The sequence below is a fragment of the Mastigoproctus giganteus genome, chromosome 11, assembly GCF_048544385.1.
Source record: "Mastigoproctus giganteus isolate SK-2022 chromosome 11, ASM4854438v1, whole genome shotgun sequence".
In the NCBI taxonomy this organism is placed as follows: domain Eukaryota; kingdom Metazoa; phylum Arthropoda; class Arachnida; order Uropygi; family Thelyphonidae; genus Mastigoproctus; species Mastigoproctus giganteus.
The window spans coordinates 11,345,531-11,370,905 of NC_143585.1; the positions used below are offsets into that span (position 1 = coordinate 11,345,531).

The 25,375-nt window shown below is 41.6% G+C and overlaps 1 protein-coding gene across 2 annotated transcripts in view; it reads left to right on the forward strand.

Moving 5' to 3' along the window:
- Nucleotides 1-25,375, forward strand: part of LOC150077709 (alpha-tocopherol transfer protein-like) — a 45,897-nt gene that overhangs the window by 13,578 nt on the left and 6,944 nt on the right. For both annotated transcript variants that reach the window (XM_090384240.1, XM_090384239.1), the window contains 3 exons: nt 20,130-20,294; nt 22,239-22,481; nt 23,483-23,679. In XM_090384240.1, coding sequence (XP_090240366.1) covers nt 20,141-20,294; nt 22,239-22,481; nt 23,483-23,679 — 594 coding nt within the window. In that variant the 5' untranslated portion in view covers nt 20,130-20,140. The remainder of the gene's footprint in view (nt 1-20,129; nt 20,295-22,238; nt 22,482-23,482; nt 23,680-25,375) is intronic.

Here is a 25,375-nt window from a genome sequence, read left to right on the forward strand (position 1 = left end):
CTCACAGAGATATCAAACCATTCTGGAATTTCATGAAGCATAAGAATATAACCAGTAGAAAGTTACAACTCCGAAACGCAGATGGAATTCTCTTATCTGACGAATTCAGTATTGCTCAAGAGTTTGCCAAACACTTTTCTAGAATTCAAACAAATGATACATTAAGACCTGCCTCATTTCCTGACTTCACACCTGTTAAAGATGATATCCTCATTAATCTCTTTATCACTGATGAAGATTTAAATTCGGCATTAAAAAGCATGAAAAATGAATATACTAGAGGCCCAGATGACATTCCAGGCTTATTTTGGAAAAGGACTATCACTACATTGAAACCCCTCATACTGCGGATCTTCAACCTGTCTCTCAGGCTGGGGAAGTATCCTAAGCACTTTAAGCAGGTCAATATAGTTCCTATTTTCAAAAAAGGTGATAAAAATGACGTATGCGATTACAGACCCATAACCTTGCAAAACAGCCTGGCTAAACTCTTCAACACAGCAGTGCACAAACATCTCTTCGAATTCTTCAAGCCTTTCATCGATCAGAATCAACATGGTTTCTGCAGTGGCAAGTCAGTAGTCACAAATTTACTTCCTTTCTGGCAATACACCTCGGAAGCTCTTGATAACCACCTACAAGTTGATGCAGTCTACACAGACATATCTAAGGCATTTGATAAAGTCCCGCACGAACAGCTTCTGGAAAAACTTAAGCTATATGGCATCCGTGACCCTTTGCTCTCATGGCTACGCAGCTATATTACGCATCGTTCCTTGAGCGTTATCATCGATCAAGTGAACTCAGACTGTTTTATACCACTAAGCGGAGTACCACAAGGCTCTCCCTTAGGTCCTCTTCTCTTCATTGTTTTCGTAAATGATCTTCCTTCTTTCATCTACACCTCCAATGTTCAAGTTGCTCTCTATGCAGATGATCTTAAGATCTACTCAGCAGTGAAGGAGACTACCGATTCTCAACAACTTCGACGTGCTCTCAATAAATTCTCTCTGTGGCTATCTCTGAATGGCTTGTCTGCTAACCCCTCGAAGTGCAAAGTTATCTCTTTCTCATCTTGCAGATCTCCACAACTAATGAATACGGAGTATAGTATTAACTCTGTGATCATCGAAAGGTGTGACCAAGTTAACGACTTAGGGATTCTCTTTTCCAGCAGTGCTAAATTCGATGCCCATGTCCTTAAAATCACCAGCAAAGCATTCAAAACACTGGGATTCATCAAACGGAACACATACAAGTTCAAAAACTACAGATATGCGGTTATCCTTTATAAAACTATTGTTCTGCCAATCCTTGAATTCAGTTCACCCATCTGGAATCCTCACACAAAGACTTTAACTAACAAAATTGAAGCAGTCCAAAAAAACTTTATCCGTTACCTTACGTACCGCAATCCTCTATTCTATCACTCAGTGTATTATGAATCGCTGTGTGATTACTTTCATCTGAGGCCTCTGTGCACTAGAAGAGTTACTGCTGACATCGCCCTCCTAGCCAAAGTAATCACTGGAATTTATGAAGCATCTGATATCCTGAGTAAAATAAACTTCAATGCTCCCTGTAGACAAGTCAGGAACCTTACACCGTTTCGCCTTGACTCTGCCAACACGGACTTAATGAAGTTCAGTCCACTGAACAGAATCAGCAAATCAGCAAATGACTCTCTCATTGACTTCTTTGACAACTCCCAATCACTGATGAACTCCATCCACAAGTTTGCCTCTTCTCTTAAACTGCAAAGTGACTAGCTCACATCTAATTATTGTAGCTTATTATTTGTTATATTATTTTTCTATTCTCTAACGGATTAATTATTACTTGTTTTACCGGTAACTTAACTTAATACAATCCTCTTTTGTACATATGCTTTTATTGTTTGAATCTATATCAATGTTTATCGTCCTGTTAGATTTCATATTATTGTTATTATGTTTATTGATCTGATCTCAGATACACTGTTAATGGTTACCTGTTGTGTATCTTTTTATTAATAAAATAAAATAAAAATAAAATAAAATAAAATCTGAAGTTCTAGGTTAGTGTCAGACAGCACCTGGGATTACTCCCATCTCCGCTCTACGTGAGTTCAAACCATCCTAATCAGATCCTTGATATTAACCAACAGGCCTCTACACAGATAAAGAAACTGGAAAACTATCTAATCATAATTGGGTTCCATCTGAACCTTTACAAATCTGCTCAATTACCAATAACCAAAAAAAAAGATTTAAAAGTGATGTTCAAATCTTCGTTGGCGGCGAAAGGGTGCAAAGTGTAACTTCCCACACAGACCTAGGCCCCACCTGGCATGTTGGACACCTTCCAGCCACACTTTGTCAGGATGAGACAGAAGACGTATGCGGCACTTTGAGCAGTGGGCCAGGAGCTCGTTGGTATGCATCAGCCAGCGTTGCATTCTGTCTTATGCCTCCGAAATCTGGTCTGGCGCTCCTCAAGTTACCGTAAAAATAATTCCTTGCTCTAGAGTATTGGGTTCTCAGATGGCTGAACAATAAACTTCGTTTTCCCCGTACAATATCCAGGCGAGAGCTTTATAAAAACTTAAAAACAAAGCTTCTGCAACAGATGATCAGCGAGTCTGGAGTCATGCTTCTTGCAAAGTTAATTACTTCTGCAACCAGTTCACCAAACCTAGCCAACGTAATAGCTCCCACCAACAGAGAAAACTCAAGAAACCAACAACAATTCAAATCCAGACTCTCCAGACTAAAACAAATGGACAGGATGATCCCCAATGCATCCCTTCACTTCATAAAGTATCACAACATTGATTGTAAGAGGTTGCTCAATTCTGAAGCCTACAGGAGTCTCATTTCCAAACAAATTATGAGAAATACAAACAGCTGTCTGCCTGCTACCCAGTAACTACATCCGAGAGCCAAATGTGATGTTCTGCAATATATATTTTTGATCATTATAATTCATATTCGTTGCTAATGTATATATAGAATATGCTATGTATTTTTTTTTGTTATATATATATATATATATTTGTCTTTTTTGTACTGAATTTATGCCTCTAGCCTAGTGCTGTGATGGGCTTGCTGTAGTTGCAATAAATGAAAATTTATTATTATCATCTATGATGCCAAGTTGGTAACGCTTAGCTTTAAACGGTCCATGTCCTGTAAGGAGGAAGGTGTAATTCCGACCGTGTGTGTGTATATGTACTATGTCAGGGTGGTTCCTAGGCATGTGCCCATCTCCATCATTTCTGTTAACTTCATAAAAAGTTAACAGAAAAACTGTAAAATGGGTCTGATAAATAGATAAGAACTAGAATTTTCAAAACTAGAAAAAATTTGAGATGATGACAATTTTAAGCGAATATCTAAAGTTAATAATAAAATTTTGTATATGAAAGATTAAAAATGTATTAAAGAAATGTTTGTGAGTGTAGTATGTTGTTAATATCAGGTCACTTTGCCATCAGGAAGCAGCTGACACCAAAGCAGCTGCCAACTGATGCCCGTTCCCGGCACCTGCTTCTACTATTTTCAGCTGTAGTTCAAAAGCACAATCCCGCAGCCAACAGAGGAAGTGCAATACTGGTGGGTGCCAGCATTGCCGGTCTCAGGCCGCCCAAACCCGAGAATCGAGAAAAAAAAAAAAAAAAAATACACCTTAGTGGTACATGCTCCGGAGCCACAGACCAAACAAATAATTGCCAGGTCTGAAGCTCTCAAGCCCATATGCATTCGTACGTTGAACACACACGCTGCCAATTCAATATCCGATAGATTTCTTATAATCAGTCTCTTGGCAAATACAGCAGCAGCAAAAGTCTGTAAAGACTGAAAACTAGATACTCCACTAAGAAGAACTTGTACATTTTCCTGAGCAAGATCAGAAATATCTCCAAAAAGCTGACGTCGCTCAGCACTATGAAGAGGTCAAAGAAACACTACATGCGACCAAGACTCCGCCTCACCACAAGAACACCACGGATCCCGCTCCAAGCCTCTAGAACACAGTTTATCACGAAAGGAACCATGTCTTGTCAGCATACAGTTAGTAAACATCGAAGGGTAAAACTATGGCGAAACTGTTTTTGAAATGGCAAGATCCGCCGATGGAATAATTTTCCTTGTTATCTCTCCAACCTCAGAAGAGTTCCAACGAGTTCTCCATAATTCAATTAGACCATTCCAAATTCTGAATTTCTCTTCTTTAATACCAGCAGCCAGGTCAATAGAAATATCCAAATAATGAGTAGGAATTCCTTTTCTCAGTGCATAAAGCATCCCCCGATATAAGTCAAGATAAATGGACCTCACAATCACCTGCAGCACAGCCATTGATACGGTTCTCGGAGCATGCAACGAAGCCAACAACATTGATCTCTGAAGCGACATGAGTTTACTTCTAATTCTATCTTTGATCACTGCTCCCATCCACACTCCTGCAGCATAAGCAACAATTTGCAAAAAGATAGTCTTATAGTACAAGGACATAGTTCTTTTATTAAGTCCCCATTCTTTCTTTTAAGTACGAATCACAGAGGAGGTGAATTTCTTGAGTTTGGCAGACAGATGCAACGCATGCAGATGAAAGCCTAATCTGTCATCCAATAATATTAGACACAAAAGGAACTTGATTTCCATTTAATAGTACTCTGGGAGGACGATTATAGTCAAAATGATTTTTTAATACCATGAACTTAGTTTTCTTAGACGAAATATTAATTTATTAAAGTTAACCCACGCAGAGAGGTACTCCAAAATTTCTTGTATTTTCTGCTCCAATACTATTCTAGATCCTCCAGAAACTTCCACAACCAAATCATCCGCATAAGCCACTTTTAGGCATCGTGAAGCACTCGTTCTGTTTGGCCACTGATCCGAAACCGCATTCCAAAATGTCGGCCCCAGGACGGATCCCTGCGGACATCCTCTACTGAGATATTTACAAAACATCAAATGCTTTGCCCAAACCTTCACTAGCTGATCGCTGAAGTAGGAACGGATAACTCCATAAATATACCTATCACATCCAGCCATTCTCAATGACTTCAACACGCTCTCCCACCAGACAGAATCAAAAGCACCCTCAAAGTCAACAAACACAACCAACACATACTTTTCAGGAGAAGATCTTATGTAATTTATCAATGCTAAAATTGCTTCCTCAGTCGAGTGTCCTTTTTTGAACCCAAATTGACAATCTGATGTAATATGACTTTCGAACAACGTTCTAACAATTCGAGGAGCCAACAGCCTCTCAAACAACTTCCGAAGATTAGCCAGAAGAGAAATAGGTCTATACGCTCGAGGGTCTCATTTAGATTTTCCAGGCTTGTGCAGAATCTTAAGTAGAGCAATCTTCCAAGATCTTGGAAACATCATCTCCAACAAACATTTGTTGTACATTTTCAACAGTATTTGTGGACAAAGATCATAAAATTTCATCAATATTTTGTTTTCAATCAAATCTAGGCCTGGGCATTTTTTAACATTTTGTTTAGCAATGGCGGCTCCAAGCTCCAACAAGGAGAAAAAAAATATATATTTCAGATGAACTCACATACTCCGCATTATTCAAACGTATTCTGGATTGATTTTTCGTATCTAACTCTAGCTCATCCTCAGGAAAAAGTTTTTTAACTATATGCTCCACGGTATTATATCAATTGTCCGTTTCTTCTCCGTCAGATATAACAACGTTGTACATTTCTCCATGCAAGAGCTTATCACGTGAGATCTTATAAATCACTCCCGAGGGGTCTGAATTACCCACCTCTCTAACAAAACTCTGCCAACAATTAATTTTAGTTCGAGTAATTTCCTTATAATATTCACTGCGCAAGGATCTATAATTCTCCCTAAACAGCTGAACATCACACTCCGACAAATGCCTGTTCTGCTGGAACACTCTCCTAGCTCTTTGCACCTGAGACCTCCACACTGTCAACGCCGGAGTCCACCAAGGAACCGGGGTCACCCTGAATTGTTTTCTTTTAGTGCACTGCAGCATTGCGTGATATAAATGATACTCTACATGGGCTACCAACTCTTGAGCGTTAGGATCATTTAGAATTGTTACATTATGATCATTATATGTTGTTTTCAGGTAGCTGCCAAACTTGTCCCAATTCACCTTGTCCATCGAAAATCTTCTCAAATTCCCGACACTGAGATTCTCCTGTGCAGACCCAGGAGAAATAGAAAAGGAAATAGAGTTATGGTCACTTTGTATTAATCATATCTGGATTTACATACCAATGAAGTATTCTCCCGCCATACCCTGAAGAGACAACAGTCACGTCAATGTTTGATTCTCCATTACAAGTAGAGAAAATAAATGGCTTATTAAGTAAATTTTGAACACATAAATTATGTGATAAAATCAGATCTTCCAGAAGAGAACTCCCGAGCATCGATAACATCACTATGCCAAAAATCAAATTTGGCATTAAGATTAGTCACCAGAATGAATCCCCGCTCCGCAAACCTCGAGAAAATTTTGTCGATGTTATGCAGTGAAATTTGAAAATCCTCCATAGGAGAACAGTATGCCGAAATTAAACAAAAATAGTAATTCATTAAGGATACCGAGACACACAACATTGGCAGAACATTCCCCGGTGATTGCAGTTAACACAATGTGTTGATTAAAAACAACTATTGCCGACTTAGGAGGAACATTATAGGACGCAATTACACTACATGACAGGATATATAGTTATTCTATAAACCTATTCTCCTACTTGCCGACCGGGCTAGCCGAGTGGGTAAAGTACCTGCCCGGCAACCCAAGGTGTAAGGTGTAAGGTGTATTTAGTGTCAGACGGCACCAGGGGTTTCCCCCATCTCCGTGTTGCTTTCATTGTGGGTGTACCAGTTCACTGGGAAATGCCAGAGATTTAAAAGTGTGTGGGCTTTGTATCTGTGTGATGTCGTGTACCGTTGTTCATCTGGTCGTTTAGCCGCTGGACCCCTGCTGAGGCCCAACGTTGCCCCACCTTCGCCCCGTGGAGGCAGACCAGGAACCCAGTAGTTTTAGTTTCACTCTGGCAGGTCCTGCCACCTAATTTCCTGAGATTTCAGAGGCTAGGACCTAAAAAAAAAAAAAAAAAAAAGCGCGCGCGCGCTCTTTTATATGCATGTACGTACAGACAGAGACATATATCCATCATCGTCGGTTTGATGATCGTTAGGTGAGGGGGATAATGCTTGCATAATAAAGGCCGAAAGAATGGGCGAACGGGAATTTTGACATAATTACGTTTTTGTGTGTGGGACATTCACTAGCATAAAGATAGAGTGGGTGGGAGACTGAAGGCTGGGGGGGTTAAGGCAGAAATATGGGGATGATAGAGTAGGCAACCCCAGAAGTCAGTGAGGCATGCCCATGCCTCACCAGGAGAAAGTAGGGGGCGCCGGGGGGACCGTCCCACCACCGGCGCAGGGGAGGGGGTGGAAAGGCACCAGGCAAGGGAGCCCGGTGAGCTGAAGAACAGATGTTCTTTGGTTATAATGGTAGTGGGTTGTGGGCTGCGGCCATTTGGTTTCTCCTCGTCGTCCTCCTCGTGAACAGTGCCTGTGCATAATCCGAGAAGGCTTGATACTCCTCCTTCGTGTCTAGGAGGTGATGTTCTTGTCCCTGTGGTAAGTAGTGGATTCTGGTGATGAAAACACCACGTAGGTCTTCATAGAGCCTGCAGTCATACATTAGGTGCTGCCAGCTCTCCAGCCCCCCGCAAGTGCAAGTTGGATCAACCTGAATCCCAAGTAGAGACAGTTTGGCATTTATAGCTCCGTGTCCAGTTAAGAGGTACGTTGCTTGTAGACCTGGGGAGAACCAGTTGGGTGAGGTTGGGTAGTTTTGTTCAATATTGGGTAGAAATTTCTTTGTGATCTCTCCCTTTTGAGAGTTGCTCCACCTTTCCTGCCATGCCTGCTGCAGGTGAGTTTGTATCCTCTTCTTTTCCACATTTCTGTTGCTGGCTAGGTCAATAGTGAACCCCAGAAAAGTCTGTGGGGTGCCTTTGTCTAGGTAGTATAGTAGGCCGCGTTGTATGATTTCTAGGTCCAGCGGGAGAGTGCCTGCGAGCACTTGCAGGGCGTGGGTGCTCACCGTGCGGCAAGCGCGAGTGATGGTTAGGAGGATGGATCTGTGAATTTGGTCCGTGATACGTCTGTTTACTGCTGTTGTAGTTTTTTGAAACCATGCACCGGATGCGTAGGTGACGATCGGAGTGAAGATAGCTTTGTAGAACAGTTTGAGGACTCGCTTTTTCAAGCCCCATTCTTTACGCGTGACCCTGGCAACCATGGCTGCGTAGCGTCTTATTTTTTTACGGAGATATTTCAGATGGTCCTGAAATGACAGGTTTTGGTCCAATATCACGCCTAGGTATTTCAGTTGGTTAGAGAATTTGATTGTTTCCTGCCCAATTTTTATTTGCGGAGGCCGCCTAAGATCAAGGCGTCCCTTTAGTAGGATGGAGTTTCTTTTTGTGGAGGATATTTTGAGTTGATTTCGGTTTGCCCATTCTTGGAGAGTGGTCAGGGCCCGATTTGCGAGGACCTCTAACGCAGCTCTTGAGTTTGCCTGTATCGTGAGAATGAGGTCGTCCGCAAATGCCTGAGATTGTACTTCATTGAGATCGATGTTAAGAAAGGTGTCCAAGACAATATTCCACAGTAGTGGGCCAAGGACCGAACCTTGAGGGCAGCCCCGATGGACATGCCTGGAGAGTGTGCCATAGGGGGCGGTGACTTTGATGGTTCTGTTGCTTAGGTAACTTTTGATGGTGTTATAGAGGTTTTCCGGCATGTTGGCTTCGCGCAACCTCGCCAGGACGCTCGGCCACCAAAGTGAGTCGAACGCCCCAGCGAAGTCGACGGCTATCACTAGGAAGTACTTTGTATTACATCTGTTTACCTTGGTCAGGAGGTGAGTTAAGGCATCCACGGCGGAGGTTCCCCGTCTGAAGCCGAATTGGTTTGCTGAGGCCAGGCCTGCCTCATCATAGTAATGTTGGATCCGTGTGTAAAGTAGTCGTTCAAATAGCTTACTGATAACTGTCAAAAGTGCAATGGGCCGATAGGAGTCTGGAAGGTGTGGTGGCTTTGTTGGATTCTTTAGGATGAGTTTAACGTTTGCCATCTTCCAGGAATTCGGGAAGATACCTTCTCTGAGACAGAGGTTATATAGGTTTAGTAGTAAGTTCGGAGCGTACTCTACCGTTTTTTTGATAATTTCGGGTTCCAGAAGGTCCGGTCCAGGGCATCTATTTCCCTTTATTAGGTCTGCTGCATTGCTGATCTCTTCCATGGTGAAAGGGTGCTCTTTTGTTGCCGTTTGATGAGTCTCGTTGGCTTGGCAAACTCGGCTCTGTTCTGTTGTCATTGTTTGTATCTCTGGATGAAAGGCAGCGTCAAGGATATTGTTGATGGTGTGTTCCCAAGTGATAGTCAAGTTTCCTTCAGGTGTTTTAGTGGCTTCAACTACTTCCCCTCTGGGAAGTTTGTTGGTGACGATCTTGTATACAAGTCCCCAAGGGTCCTTGTTTCCAGTGGTGGAGACCAGGCGCTCCCAGGATTGGTTTTTGCTTTCTCTAATTTGTGCTGTATAGGCGTTTCTTGCCTCTTTGTAGCTCTGTCGTAGGGTTTCAATTTCCGCCATCGGCCAGGAGCGTCTGGCTCGCTGGAAGGCCTTTCTTCTTTCCTGTGCCTCCTTCCTGAGTCGCTGGAGGTTTTGATTCCACCAGGGCACTTTCCCTGGTGTTGGATTTTTCTTCCTGATGGCTGTGTCGCTGGCTTGTTTTATGATTTTAGTCGTTTTAATTTGGAGGATTCTTGGGTCCTCGATACGTTGGAGTTCTCTCTGTCGTTGTTGTATGCTATTCCGTAGGGTGGTCTGGAAGAGTTCCCAGTCTGCCTTTGCTATGGCATATCTATGGGCAGTTTGTCTGTTCACAGGTACTGTGGCCAGTGATTTGTTTAGACAACGTAATGGCGCGATGATCAGATGTTGTCCAAGCCTCACGGACGGTCCATTTGGAAATGTTGTTGGCAGCATTCCTCGTTGCCATGGTAACGTCTATAGTGGCCTCCCATAATGTGTTGCAGAATGTAGGCAGATTGTTGGGTAAGTTTAGTACAGTTAGTGTTGAGGTTGCCAGGAACTCTTCCAACTTGGTCCCGTTTCTGGTACCCTGTCTATCTGGAGTATGGCTGTGCCACATTAGCGACCGGCAGTTAACGTCTGCTCCCACGATGATTTTTGCGTTTGGGAGCATATCACTAGCCAGACTTAGGTACCTTACTGCGAAGTCGATGTCCTCACCCGGACGGCAGTAAAGGGCTATGACATAAACGCGCCCAAGGCCGTAGTGAGTTGGGCACATGCGGCCCAAGATGTGCATAGCTGAGTGATTTTGGTCACCGTTATATCTGGGTTTCTTACCAAAATCGCTGCCCATGGGGTGTCATCCCCCGTTTGGACTACTTTGTATGTTATGGGATAGCCCCTGACAGCCTTCATATGTACATATGGTTCTTGTAATATTACTACATCAATGTTTTCTTCTTCCGCCTTCTTGCGGATTTGGTCGGCGACCGCCTTGGCTCTATGTGCATTTATCTGCATGAATTTAACCTCTGTGATGTTATATTTTTTAGGATGTGTTCCCATAGTTGAGTCTTGATTGGAATAAACTCTTTGCTTTCAGGTATGTAGGACATTGACCATCTCTGATTGAATGCGCGCTATCTAACTTTAAACTCTTGCAGTTTGCACAGGTTGGGTCGGTGTTTTTGTTTGGGCAGTCACGGAAGGCGTGACCTTTTGCCGAACAATGCCCGCACGTAGGAATTATCTGGGTGCATGTGTGGGTTGTATGCCCAAATTTGCAGCACCTGTAGCATTTGGGCACAGTCACATGCTCCCGAAAGCGGTGACTGCCCCAGTTAACATAGATTCTGTTCTGGGTGCTTAAAGCCCTCCATGCCATGGGCGCGAGCTCGACAACCCAGTTTTGGCGGCTTCCGTCTCTTGACTTGGTTATGTACTTGGGCGTCACTAGGTCTTCCTTATTCCTGTCCGGTAAAATGGCCTGTAGATTTCTTTGGAATAGCTCCTCTGATAGGTGATCTGGGGTAAGGTCTTTGGCCAGGTCATATAGTACGATTGAAGGGCCTCGGTTTTTGGGCGCAGCAGCGGTTAGTCCTAGTTCAGGTATCTTCGGATTTTCTATTATTCTTTGTGCTTCCTCTCTGGTTTCCGTTTCTATCAGTAGTCCAACATTCCTTGTTTTCCTTACGGCCTTTATTCTTGTTGTTTTAAATTCTTCGTTTAGGTTAGTCATTATTTGGGATTTGAGTTGTTCACTGGACTGGTTGTCGTGGGGTTTTGTTGGTCGTAGGACCACTAAGTGTGGTTGTTTAGGTAGGATCTTTCTTTCGAGTTCGGGTGCTTTGCCGGCCACTATCGAGTCACTTGGTGGTGTCCTCAACGCTTGTGCATACGACGGAGCGCGCTGTAGCATTTGTTTGTCTCCATCCATGTTTCGTGCTTCCAATATTGCCTCTGCCTTCTGTAGTTGGCCGAATGTGTTCATTAAGATGGCTTCGAGTTTATTCCATTGGTGTACGATTTCTGCTCATAGTACGGATGTTATTTTGCTGCAGTTTTCCTTCATCAGATTTTCTAAGGCCGTTCGCAGCAGTAATGTTTGCTCTGGAACGGTTCCCTTTGGTAGTGTTGGATCGAGTTTAGCATTTTCTGAAGGCTTGGGTTGGTCATCTGTCCCTCCTGGGTGGTCATTGCTGATCCTTTATTTGGCTGGTGCTCCGGGTTTTCCGGTCAGATTTTGGTACTGTTCCATTTTTGATTCTTTTGGCAATTGGTCTATGATCCTCGGCCTCTTCCTGTCTCTCTTCAGTTTGGCTGAGGGTACCAATCTCAATGACTTCCATGTCGTTTTCATGCATTTTATTTGTTTTCCGGATAATCGGAATTTTCTGGTTTATCGAGGTGCTGCTGTTTTCCTACACAGGTCTCTTCGGGAGTCGCTGAAAGATGCCTCACACGAGTCCGTACGTTAATTTGGAGAAGTATACTATTATGTGTGTGTTTTTCCTTCCCCCACCGAAACACATGGGGGGAAACAGCCGAGGGTAGAAATTCCCCTAGGATGATGGGAAATTTTTCCTTAGCGGTTTCTGAGGACGCTAAAGATGATGGTCAGATGAAAAGATCAAAAAAGTTGGGAAATGCACGAGAGAGAAGTTCCACTTCACCATGAAAGTTTATGGCAGAGAGGGGGGGGGAGGGCAGTCACTGAACGCATAGTTTGTAATTAAAAGGTTAACTCAGTCACAAGAAAGTTGGGGCTCTCGTTCAGCCCAGGGTACACACTATTTGGGGGATCCTTCCCCAGTCAAGGGCCAGATCCTAGCGCGGCAGCCGCGTTATACCGGAGCACTTCTCTATTTTCCCTTCGCGAGCCGCATGGTGACCATACAGTCTCGCAAACAAAGGAAAACAGAGAATAACGCTAGTATCTGGCGTAAATCCCAATAGAATAGCAAACTTTTGTCACCAAGGCACTCCAATAAGGTTAGTCTTCTTGTGGATATACATTGTAGCACTTACACTGTTGATTAAATACTTTTTTTTTTTTTTTTTTTTTTCCTAATTTCCAATGTTCAGTTTCTTAGAACGAATGTCACGAAATCTCCTCAGGCACTGTAATCGGCTGATACGTATTTTCCTGGAGTATACAATATTCCCTGTGGGAACGGGGTTATTCTTCAAAGGGACAGTGAAATGAAGGTCAATCTCTGTTGCAGGTGCAAGAACGTAGAGTGTCTTCGTTCGCACGTTAACCCTTCAGGCATTTATTCCAACTGCCCGGCAACCCAAGGTCGCGGGTTCGACTCCCGCCTCGGGCTGGATCAAAGTACTGCAAAAACCTTGGGAGGTGCAATATGGCCACAGAAGCCGATGCACCAACAATTACCAAATCAAAAAAAAAAAAAAAAAAAAAAAATCCTACTCTACTTGAGCAGAATAATAAGGCTCTTGGATGCACACCAGATAAAAGTTATTATCAATGGCTGCCATTCTTATTTCATCAGCAACAACCCAAGATCTTTGTCCATTAATTTTTAATACTCTTAAACATGATTTATTAGATTTCCTGTAGTAATTTCCAAATAATTTGTATTATTCGTTATAAGATCTCCTGTCTGTCATTTCTTGCTCGAATATATTCTGGACATTTGCTGTCTCTTACTGAATGATCACATCCTAGGCCTCTCCTCTTACAATTAATATATTGAGGGCGACTTTCCTTATTTGAACACTCAGCAAAAAACATGACCACTGTTAGCACAGTGGCAACATGAAACTGTATTGTGTGAACATATTTTAGTATTAAATCAGCTCACACCAACCATAAGAATAAGCATTTACTGTAACTAGAATATTTATTTACATATTAAAATAAAATAAATATTTACAAAAAACTGCTATTATATTAAATATACATGTAAAAACATTAAAACTGTGATAAAATCCTTGAGATAAAATACACTAAAATAAACCGGATTAAAAGCGATAAAAACGATAAAAATCTCTGGAGCTTTCGGAAGCTTGCGCTCCCTTCCTCAGCAGTAACAAAACTTCCTGCAGCACGTCCATATATAACAGGCTCACGGTACCTATACACGTGGTGCAGTCGGCGCATGGTCTGAACTGGAAGCGGAAATAGCTCGGGAACGTGTGAAGCAAAACCGTTCATCCGTACTTAGGATAATAGTTTCAAACAGAGGATGCATACGCATACCTCTGTCCCTATTCATAATATTGTGGTCGGATGAACAGATTCGTAGGCTCTCGAGCCATTTACGGTTCCAGAACCCATGCGCTCGATCCATGATAACCGCATCCTCTGGGGAAATTTGATGCTGCTTCTCCCAAAAATGTTCGGCCACAGCAGACTTATTGTAATCAGCGGTTTTTATAGCATTTGCATGCTCCCCCAGACGATCCTTGAGCCGTCGTTTTGTCTCGCCCACATAACATTCCCCACAATCCGGGCATTCTATCCTGTATACTACTCCACTACTCAGGTCCTTTGCTATTGGGTCTTTTACCTGAGACAACACAGTGTGCAACCTCCGCCCGGGAAGCTGCACACAGCGTGTTTTATAGCCCCGCAAAATTCTAGCGAGATGCTCAGTAACGCCCGGATAGTAAGGAATGTATGCGGTAGCGACAGGAACAAACGGTTCCTGACGGTTAGACTCTATTCCTCTACTAAATCTGTCTATGATCCTCTGGGGGTATCCGCATTTTCTAAGGTCTGCTGTGACCCGTCTAATTTCACATTCTTTGTCCTCAGAGGTGGTGAAGTGTGACCCTGCTCTATCTAGTAGAGCTTTCACTACACTATTCTTATGCTGCCCAGCTTGTGCTGAACTATAATGGGTGTACTGGCCTCTGCACATAGGTATAGTGAAAGCTCTACTAGATAGAGCAGGGTCACACTGCACCACCTCTGAGGACAAAGAATGTGAAATTAGACGGGTCACAGCAGACCTTAGAAAATGCGGATACCCCCAGAGGATCATAGACAGATTTAGTAGAGGAATAGAGTCTAACCGTCAGGAACCGTTTGTTCCTGTCGCTACCGCATACATTCCTTACTATCCGGGCGTTACTGAACATCTCGCTAGAATTTTGCGGGGCTATAAAACACGCTGTGTGCAGCTTCCCGGGCGGAGGTTGCACACTGTGTTGTCTCAGGTAAAAGACCCAATAGCAAAGGACCTGAGTAGTGGAGTAGTATACAGGATAGAATGCCCGGATTGTGGGGAATGTTATGTGGGCGAGACAAAACGACGGCTCAAGGATCGTCTGGGGGAGCATGCAAATGCTATAAAAACCGCTGATTACAATAAGTCTGCTGTGGCCGAACATTTTTGGGAGAAGCAGCATCAAATTTCCCCAGAGGATGCGGTTATCATGGATCGAGCGCATGGGTTCTGGAACCGTAAATGGCTCGAGAGCCTACGAATCTGTTCATCCGACCACAATATTATGAATAGGGACAGAGGTATGCGTATGCATCCTCTGTTTGAAACTATTATCCTAAGTACGGATGAACGGTTTTGCTTCACACGTTCCCGAGCTATTTCCGCTTCCAGTTCAGACCATGCGCCGACTGCACCACGTGTATAGGTACCGTGAGCCTGTTATATATGGACGTGCTGCAGGAAGTTTTGTTACTGCTGAGGAAGGGAGCGCAAGCTTCCGAAAGCTCCAGAGATTTTTATCGTTTTTATCGCTTTTATCGCTTTTAATCCGGTTTATTTTAGTGTATTTTATCTCAAGGATTTTATCACAGTTTTAATGTTTTTACATGTATATTTAATATAATAGCAGTTTTTTGTAAATATTTATTTTATTTTAATATGTAAATAAATATTCTAGTTACAGTAAATGCTTATTCTTATGGTTGGTGTGAGCTGATTTAATACTAAAATATGAATTTTCCCAACCTCAGAGGCCTTTTTCAGGATATTGTGTGAACATGTCTGAGTAGAATGATCATACCCAAGACATCTAAAACACTTATTAACCACTGTAAACTTGCGGAAACGGTGTGATCCAAATCCCAGAAAGATGCTGTAATTCTTAAACAGTCATTTGTACAAACGTGGACTAAATCCAATGATCCAATTAGTCACATTGGAGCGAGCCTGAACCCGAATTAAATCTAAAAGAAACTTATTGGTTAACTTCTTGGGTAAAGTCGAAATCTCTAAAGTTTTTATAAAATAAGTCTTCCATAATATCTTCTTTGTAAACTCTTTGGGAACTCCACATATCAATATAGTTGGGTTTGAAAATCTGGGCTTCTCAACAGACAATCCGGCCTGCTTCAGAGATAAAATATCGCTTAATTTATTCGCATCCTTAGAGCAAGTTGTTTCAAGCAAAACTGCTTTATTTCTAAGAAGGCATATATTTTTAACCTTCATATTTTTGTATTCTCTTTTGATTGTTTCTGTTACAGTGGATTTTACATCTTGGCTCGAGGTAATCTCAGAATCCTCAAAAGGAAGAAAGATGACAATATTCTTGGAGTCCCATTGACTCCCAGAAACTTTCTGACCTGACCGGTAAGAATTTCCCCGATCTCCAGAAGACTCCAAAAAAATAGGCTCGTCTGTCTTAGAGGAATCTCCCCTGACAACATCAGCAAATGACTTAGACATGGAAGCTGAACTCCGAGATACGACTGTTTCTTCATCAAAAAGTCAAAATGTCCAGCTCTAATTCCAAGTTCTGCCGAGCGAACTTTCAAACTTGCATTGTCTATAAGTAATGCTGTGGTTACTGCCTCTAAATCCGCTCAGAGACCATAAATACGGTTAGAAGCTGTTTTAGTAACCTTGCTGGAGTCTGTCGACATGAATTCTCCAAGAGCTTTTCTCATTTTAGATACCGTTGAATACACCATTAGAGATGCCTCTAAGGATCAACCTAATTCCAATCCTTCAATAAAAGAGGAGCCCATTGGTATCCTGAATTTTGTCCCCACTTTCCCCTGCCAAAGGAGCTTTAGCCCCGACGTCCGTAGTATCCACAGAAGCGGAGGGCTCCTCAAGAAGAGCGGGGGTATCAGATTCACTGTCCTTAATTAAACGTTTATCAGATGTCACAGCGTGTTTGCCTCTATCCTTTTCTCCATGAGAACCAATCTTAGGGGTCAAAGGAATCTTTCTTTCTTTAAGTGTTTTAAATACTTCTGCGGATTTCGTTTTCCTGACAGAATCCACAGACTCTGAGTCAGAAGATAAGTCATCGTCAGAAGCCTTAACAGCTATCTTATCAACTGTTTTGTTCAGAATATTCTCATCAGTTTTGTGTTACCAGATGCTCTGCTCCTCTAGAGTAGATTGTAGAGGAGGGGGAGTCGCAATACTCTACAATACCACCCTTTTTTCATTGGTAGATTCTGTGGTAAGCCAATCCCTTGCATTTGAAGCTGCCATGGTGTCCCTCTAGCTTAACACCTACTTGATAGACATAGCAACAGTATATATTCCATCAGGCCCAAACAGTGATATCATTGAGGATGTAATCCATTGGCTAGTGAATCACCTCCACCCCTCTGCTAAGCACATTATGTGTGGAGATTTCAATCTTCCACCTACTCTCGCACATCTTAGTAGGACACTCGTTAGCAGTATGGATTCACTGGATATCAGCCTTCTCAACTACCACCCCACGAGAGGACCCAATCGCTTAGATTTGGTATTCTCCTCAGCACCACGCGACCTCGAAGACAACCCTCACAATCTCTTTCAATTCGATCACGGACCTATTGCCATACTCCTGCACTTAGCCACACCTAACTTCAATATTCAAGGCCCAAAAAAGAAAAAAATAAATAACATCCCCCAAATTCATTGATCCAACACGATATCTAGAAGCCGCATCCTCCATCCCTTGGAAAGCTCTCAACAATTGCGATCTCCAGTTGGCTGTGGACCTCATGACCAGCTGGATCCGGACTATTGCCAACTACGGAGCGACAAGGACTGTCTGCATCAAGAGCAAGAGCTTGGTGGACACCTCCACTGGACAAAACCTTCCAAGAAAAACAAAATTTGCATAAGAGATGGAAACAGTCAAGCTCCGTATAAGATCGGATTGCCTTCTCCAGAGCAAGGGCAGTGTTCAACCGCCAGAAATCTGCAATCAAAAAATATCTAAAAGCAACCCTACAAAAACGGAAACCCTTTTATGACTCCCGGCACACGGGAATTCCTAAAACACTTGATCTTGAACTGTGGATGGACCACATTGCACGGTTCTCGAACAATGTGGCCCCGACATATCCAGGCAACTTACCTGTCAAAATCATCCCAACGGATATGCTCGCCATCGTTAGCATCACCAGGAAGCAGCTTATAACTGCTATAAATGGATTGCCACCCACCGCAACTACAGGCCCTGACCTTGTGCCACAATTCATGATCAAGTGTCTCAGCACGTTTATCATCGATCCACTACTCTCAATTTTAACCGTGTCTTAACCCAGTACTACTCCCCCCCCCCCCTCCGGAACAGATATGCTGTGAGGCCACATCCTAAAAGCCAACCTGCATCCCTCATCAAACAGTTCAGGCCAATCTCTCGCTCTTCCAGCCTCTTGAAACTTATGAAGAAGGCATTACTTTCAACCATCACCAATCAAATCATGTCTCACAAACCCACACAAATTCACTATGCCATTCCCGGAAGATCCACAGTCACCAATTTAACATCTATAATCAGCACCATTCTCAGTGCACTAGAAGCTAAAGCAGAACTTGCCATTACGTAGGTTGACCTGGAAGCTGCCTTCGACTCAACAGCATTCCCTCGCTCGTTCACCTCCTAGAAAATTACTTCCATATAAAAGGTGACTTATTGTGGTTTATCGCAACCCTGCTATCAGACAGAATCAAGAAAAATCACTGAAGGAGTTCCCCAAGGCGGAGTCCCCTCAGGAGCATTATTTACTGCAGTGATTATGCCATTTGTTCAAGAGAAAGAAGACATAATCTGCTATGCTCATGATATTAAGCTACACACTCAGATTAACCCGGGCGAACATATCTCAAAAATTAATGAAAAGATCAATTGAAAGCTACACGACTTATAATTCTATCTCCATCAATTTGGACTACTTATTAATCCTGCAAAATCAGCCCAAATTGTCTTTTCGTTGAAGCACCAACCCACTAAAGTCCAGGCTTCTCTAGATGGCATTCTCCTTCCAGTGGTAAATAGACATGCAGACTTGGGAGTAGTTTCGATTGCAAACTGACCTTCACGCCCCACATTGACAAGCTCATAACAAAATTCTGCAAAACACGGTGGATTACCAAACAACTACTTCACATTAAGGATCTGGATGTGACTCGGCGGTTGGTATACATCTCTGTATACTCCGTCGTGTTATACGCCTCAGAAATATGGGCATCTGTAGCCCCCACGATTATCAAGCGTGTATACTCCTCCGAATACTGGCTCCTTCGTTTGATCACACATAAATATCATCGTCCACCCCAGCAAAGAACAACTGCGATGGCAACCGCACTGAACTTTGCCCGACTGCCAAATCCTATAATGGAAAGACCCCTCACCCTAACTGTCAAAATGACTACCGGAATAATCTCGGAGCCAAACATATGGGAACTGTGCAGCTGGAGAATCCCTCAACCCGGACTGAGGTCAGCACCACTTATAGCCAACCATAATTGACTAGCCCTTAGCGACCGCTTTCTCCCCAAGCAGATGCTTATCACAGTCCAAGCAATCGAAGGCGACCCCTACAAATTTGTCAAGGATCGCAAATACCGGAGAGAGATCCTTAATGACCCAAACTCAACCAGGCAAACTGCACAGTAATGTCGTAGTATAATAAATTTAAAATGGATGTCTGTATAATATTGTATATAATGTCAAAAATACTGTATAATATTTTTATGAATATTGTGAATAATTTAACTGAAACTTATTATGTTGTTGGCCCTGGGGAAATGAACCCGAACTTCGATGTGGGCCCGGTCCTCAAGGCCTTTGTCCACCAGCCAATGCGAAGCCCCTGGCATTCCGGCCGTGAAGGATAAATTGTATACATCCTTTGGTACACAATAAAGATTATATATTTATATATTTCATTATGGTTGCTCGGTATTTCTGTTACTAAGTACCCCGGATCCATAATTCAGTTTAATAAATTAATACTTTTTCTTTCTTATTTAGACATTCAGTTATATCGTTATATCCTCTTTTTTTTATCAATATTATATATATATATATATATATATATATATATATATATATATATATATATATATATATATATATATATATATATATATATATTATTACGGATAATATAAAGAAAAGAAAATAAATCCAACAATAATACCATCAGTAAAGTAACTGTAACTAATATTTACATATTAGTTACAGTTACTTTCGTTTTAACTTTCTTTACTTTTTTATCAATAATTATAATTATATATATATATATATATATATGACTTTTTTTTTTTCCTTTTATGTAGATTGGTCCATCATGTCCAACGAAGTTTCATTAAAAAACCGTGCTTTCAGAAAACACGATGATCACAATCTCTCTCCTGCTGATATACAAAAGGCAAAGGAGGAACTTGGTGAGGACCCGAATACGAGAGAAAAATTCATCGAATTGCTCCGGGACAGGTTGAAAGGTATGATAATTGAATTATGTGCCTGTTGTACACTTATTCAGAGACCATTGTGATTAATGGTGTGGAATGACTTCGACAGTGACACTCACTGTATTGTTCCAGGTGGGTTATTATAATCATCTTCCTCCCGACACCTGGTGGAAAAGACCTGTCAGTCAATGGAGCGAGGAATTTTTATAGGCCCTTTTCACAATATGGTTGAGTTAGACGATCTCAGATAAGAGAGTCATTTTTTTTCCCAGAAACTCGGGTTCTTCATACAACAAAAATTTCAACTCAATTTACAGGCAAATTATGTACATCTAAAATAGTACAACAACCAACGTATTGTCCCTAAACCTTTTTTTTATAAATATTAATTTTTCATTTATAATTTATCGACAAGGGAGCAAAGAGAAAGTCAACTGTTGAAAATTCATCGTAGAGGTTGATCCTCAGCCTCCCTAAGTACAAAGTTACTAATAGAACAGAAATATAGGTCACGGGAAAGATACACAGCGATGAAATGTGTTGATGCCCACAACGGCTAAACGGTTATCTGTAACTTTGCTAGTGGGTAAGCTACTGAAGGCGATTTAAATAAATAAATAAATATGCTGATTCTGAGAAAGTACGGTTAAGAGAGTAAAGAACGGGAACATCGCTTTGTTTCTTGAGTAAAAGGAAGAAAAGCATGAACGAATCATTTATGTAATAAAATCGACGGAAATCTGTATCCACACAGCTGGGTTGATTACAACTCAGCTGTGTGGACTAAAATTTAGTTGATGTATCCAAGAGGTACTTCGAATAGATCTTCAGAGACAAAAGGCCTTCCACAGCAAAGAAGCACCATGTGAAAGTATCTGAGAGGTAAGAAATTAGCGACAGAGTTGTTTCTTAGAAAATGTCGAGAGCGTAAAGTTCTGTCAACCCTGGGAATGGCGATAGTCTCTGTAGAATAGATAAAACATGTCAAAGTACACAAGACCTCGTATTCTACAATCTCTGTCAGCACCTCTGTCAGCACCTCATGTCTGCTCGAGTAACACAGTGCTATCGTCATCATCCTCCCTAAACCGGCTGGAAAAAGCCCGGGTTCGAATTCCGTTATTGGTAAGAGCAATTTTGCATTGAACACCTGTTCGGGAACATATCCTTTGTCCGTAATTATTTTTTAATTCAGTCGGGAAACTCTGCAGTCAGAAATCCGCTGATGCGACTCGCCTACAAGTTTCACTTTATGAAGACCATATCGATTTTTAAACCAGCCTCTGCTCGCTGAAAAACTTATCCCACCAATTCTATCACCAGTTTCAGTAGAGTGTGGATTAAGGTGTTTTGGATTTTCACGAATGATGACAGAACTTAACGGAATTTTAAGTTGAGTTCGATCTTCTCTCCACAGATTAAAAACTGTTTCCATGTTTTCTCTTTTAACAACACGAGTTACAGAGCCAATTTTTGAAGCAATTAGAATGTTTTCACATAGTCGAGTGGTGAGGAGCAGTTGTGCGATAGCACATTTTCTTTGATTAGATCGGGGTTTAAGCACCTGACTCCTAAATACGGTAGATCTGCCAACCCGCACTGGACCAGCGTAGCAGATTACGGTCCATTTCCCAACACGAATCGTCGAGGACTCTTCCATCTTGCAGTGGGATGATAATGGCTGCAGTATTACGGACGACTTTTTTCTTCAAATTTCTTGATTGATCGTACCGTTGACTCATTAGTTTTCTGTTTTGCCACTGACGCGACACTTTCACATTAGAATTTTGTAGTGATTCAAACTCAAATCTTTTCCACCAAGTGTTAGGAGGATGTCAAATCTACAACTGTGTTACATGTGAGTGAAATCATAAAACAATTTTACTTATTTAAATGTTTTTTTATATATAATATAAAATTGCAGTTATTTCTATCATGATTGACTCTGATCATTAGCACTGTTTTATTGAACAGCGGAAAAGGACTTTATCTCAAGGAGCGATTCCCCTTTTCTGCTATCTTTCTTGCGGGTGAGGAAGTACAATGTAGAACGAGCTTTCAACACCATAAAGAACTACTACACCTGTCGGAAGAACAATCCAGAGTACTACAAGACTTCAGATGTTGTTGAACTGCAGTCGATATTCTCGAAAAATATTGTCGTTGTCTTGCCCTACCGAACATCGAAGGGAGAAACAGTTGTCATTTTTGACATCGGTGAGAAGCTATTTCAGTTTAAACTTCATAATGAAAGCCTTTTCTAAATATACATATATCTGTGATAAATTTTTGTATAAATTCAGAATTCTGATTTTATGTAAATCTTGCCGTTGTAAGTCTAATTCACTTAGACCTTGACGCAGTCTTCTTCTCAGGTGCTCAAGGTTATTTAAGAGATCAAATCCTCCACATGCAATGAGTTGTGTGGTATAGTTAAACAGCAAATTCAGGAGTTTGCTTACTACTTGCCATTCCAGCAGTAATGTCTAGGAAACTGTTGTGGTTTTCAGTGTCATCAGAACAGTTTCCCCAATAAAAATATTAAACAGACTATTCTGAATGCAGGAGAAAGAATTGTGTATCCTTGAGAAAGTCAGAACTGCCTACCACATTTGGTTTTCCCTTGAAATGCGCATCATCTGAAGTTTGCAGAAAGTGAAGTGTGCACTTTCTGCAAACCTCTTTCAAACACATTCAGACGGTAATTCGGTGTCAAAACAGAAAGTGTTTTGACACCGAATTACCGTCTACGTGAATGCAGTACTTCAGTATAGCTATCTGCTTGACATGCGGTGGGTTCGTCCACTAGAGAGAGGGGTGACAACGTCGTGTTGCCCAGGAACCAGGTATCCCATGAATTCTCTCCTCTCCGTGTAGGATATAGTTTAAATTAATTCAAGGAAATACTAGAAAAACTGGAGGGCATGAATAGATGAAATGAGAGTTGGCTTTTATTTTTTCAGAATTGTATTTTTTGTGGGGGGCGGGGAATGCTGTGTAAGCTTGCTTTCTTGAATGATTTTTAAAGTTGTTATATAAGCACTATATCACTGACTGCGAAACCATCCTCTGCAACCATATGAACTCGTGGGTAACACCAGAGCACTGAGAAACAGAAGTCACTCGCATGAACTCTATCAGTGGATATTTCACTGAAAAATGTACAAACCAACTCGCGTCAACATTCTCTACACTTTCTGCATTTTTTGTAATTTCAGGTTCTGCTGATCCAACCAGTCTATCTTTGGCTATGATCGTACGTGCATTTATGCATGTAATGGAGTGGAGCCTACATTTCCCGCCATGTACAATTAACGGAGTGTCCTTTATTATAAACTTTAAAGGGTTTTCGTGGAGTCATATAAGAGAATATTTTCAATTCGGAAAAGCAAGGAACTCCATAAATATGCTTCAGGTGAGTGATCCACTTTGGTTCATATATTTTTTCTATTTCGCTGATTAATTTCTCTTTAGTTCAATGATTATAGAGTAGAAAAGCACTATTAAATATCCAAAAAATGCAAGAAAACAGCAATTCCCTAATAAAAAAAATGACACCACAGAAATCACCATACAATAGTGCTTTTTAACAGATAATTTGATGGCGAACGGGAATGTTCTAAGACCTGATGGACTTCAAAAGAGTACAGAATGAGAAATGAATGTGCCTCATTATAAAAGACCGTTGGAATGGGCAAGGAGCAGAAGAGTTGGGCTCTAGAACAGCCACGAAAGTTATATGCAATACTTTGATAGATGTCACGGCTTATGACCAGAAAGGGAAAATAGAAATGGGCTCTTCAGTTGTTGTCAGCGCATTTTTCTGCTGCTACTACTTGGTTGTACTACTGCTGATTTCTGGTTGAGTCATTTCCTTTTTATTCTACTCATATATTTTCGTTTTGATTTGAGAGAAGAGTAAGAATGCTCCCGAAAACTGAAGTCAATAAATGAGGGAGAAGAAAAGTTGGTTCTCTGATTTTGAAGTTGGACAGTAACAGGATGTTTAGGTTACGGCACGTGTTCAAACTACTTTTTTAAAAGCGGAAATTATAGAAGCCAATTCAGAAGAACGACATCGATGGAGGTAGCTATAGAAAATATATTCAGCAGAAATAGAATGTTGATGACACAGAGAATGGCGAGATCTATCTCAGATGAGAATCATTGGTTAACCTAAATGATGCACTCTTTTGAATGCTAGCCTGAGGCAGGCAGGTTTTAGGAGCAACACACCAAATGTGGGAACAATATTCCACGGATGGGCGGATTTGAGATTTGTACACAGTGATCAGTTGTTTGGAAGAAAAGTAACGATAAGAGCCTACAAGAGAAAACCTAGTTTTTTTCGATGCAGAGAAAGCTATATGTGTGTACTTAAGCTGTTGTTGTGTTGTTGTTATTGGGTTTAAGAAACATCTGCGACTAAGTCCATGTTGCTCCGTGTATACTGTCTGTAAATTGTGTGTTCTGTGGTCAATTTTCTGTTTCCAGAACGAAAACCCGATTTTTCTGGGAATAAATAGCATGCTACCCTCGCCTGACACCGACTACCTCAGCCACGTTATCAAAAGCTCCATAAAAATCCCTCACGTCATCATCGACAGAATTCGAACTCAAGTCTTTTTTCACCTGGTGCTGGTGCGATCCTATCAACTGTGTTTCCCACGACGGCTGTGCCTAAGTGAAGAGAGATTACAAGTCAAGATAATCCCCAATAGAGGCGAATGTCCTTGAGTAGAAATCAAAGTGTCATCAAACATAAGCAGAACACGTGAGCAGAAGAATTCTCTTTGCGGGGTATAAGACAGGACTGAGTTTTAGAAAGAATTAAATCAACTAAGTTATACTTGCCCAGTTTGTTTGTTTGTTTGTTATTTGGTTTTTAGAAGCATTAGCAACTAAGGCCATATTGCTCCGTGGATATGCAGTGGCCATTCTCTACTCACTACGCACTACTGCTCCTGTCTACGGAGGCGCCTACTTGCCCGGTAAATTCGAGAATTTGAAGCTGTTTGTTCAGAGGGAGGATTCTCAACCTGCAAGGTGTAATGCAATGTCCTACCATTAGCAAAACTATGGATATGATTTCTAGTCAATGGAAGAAAGTC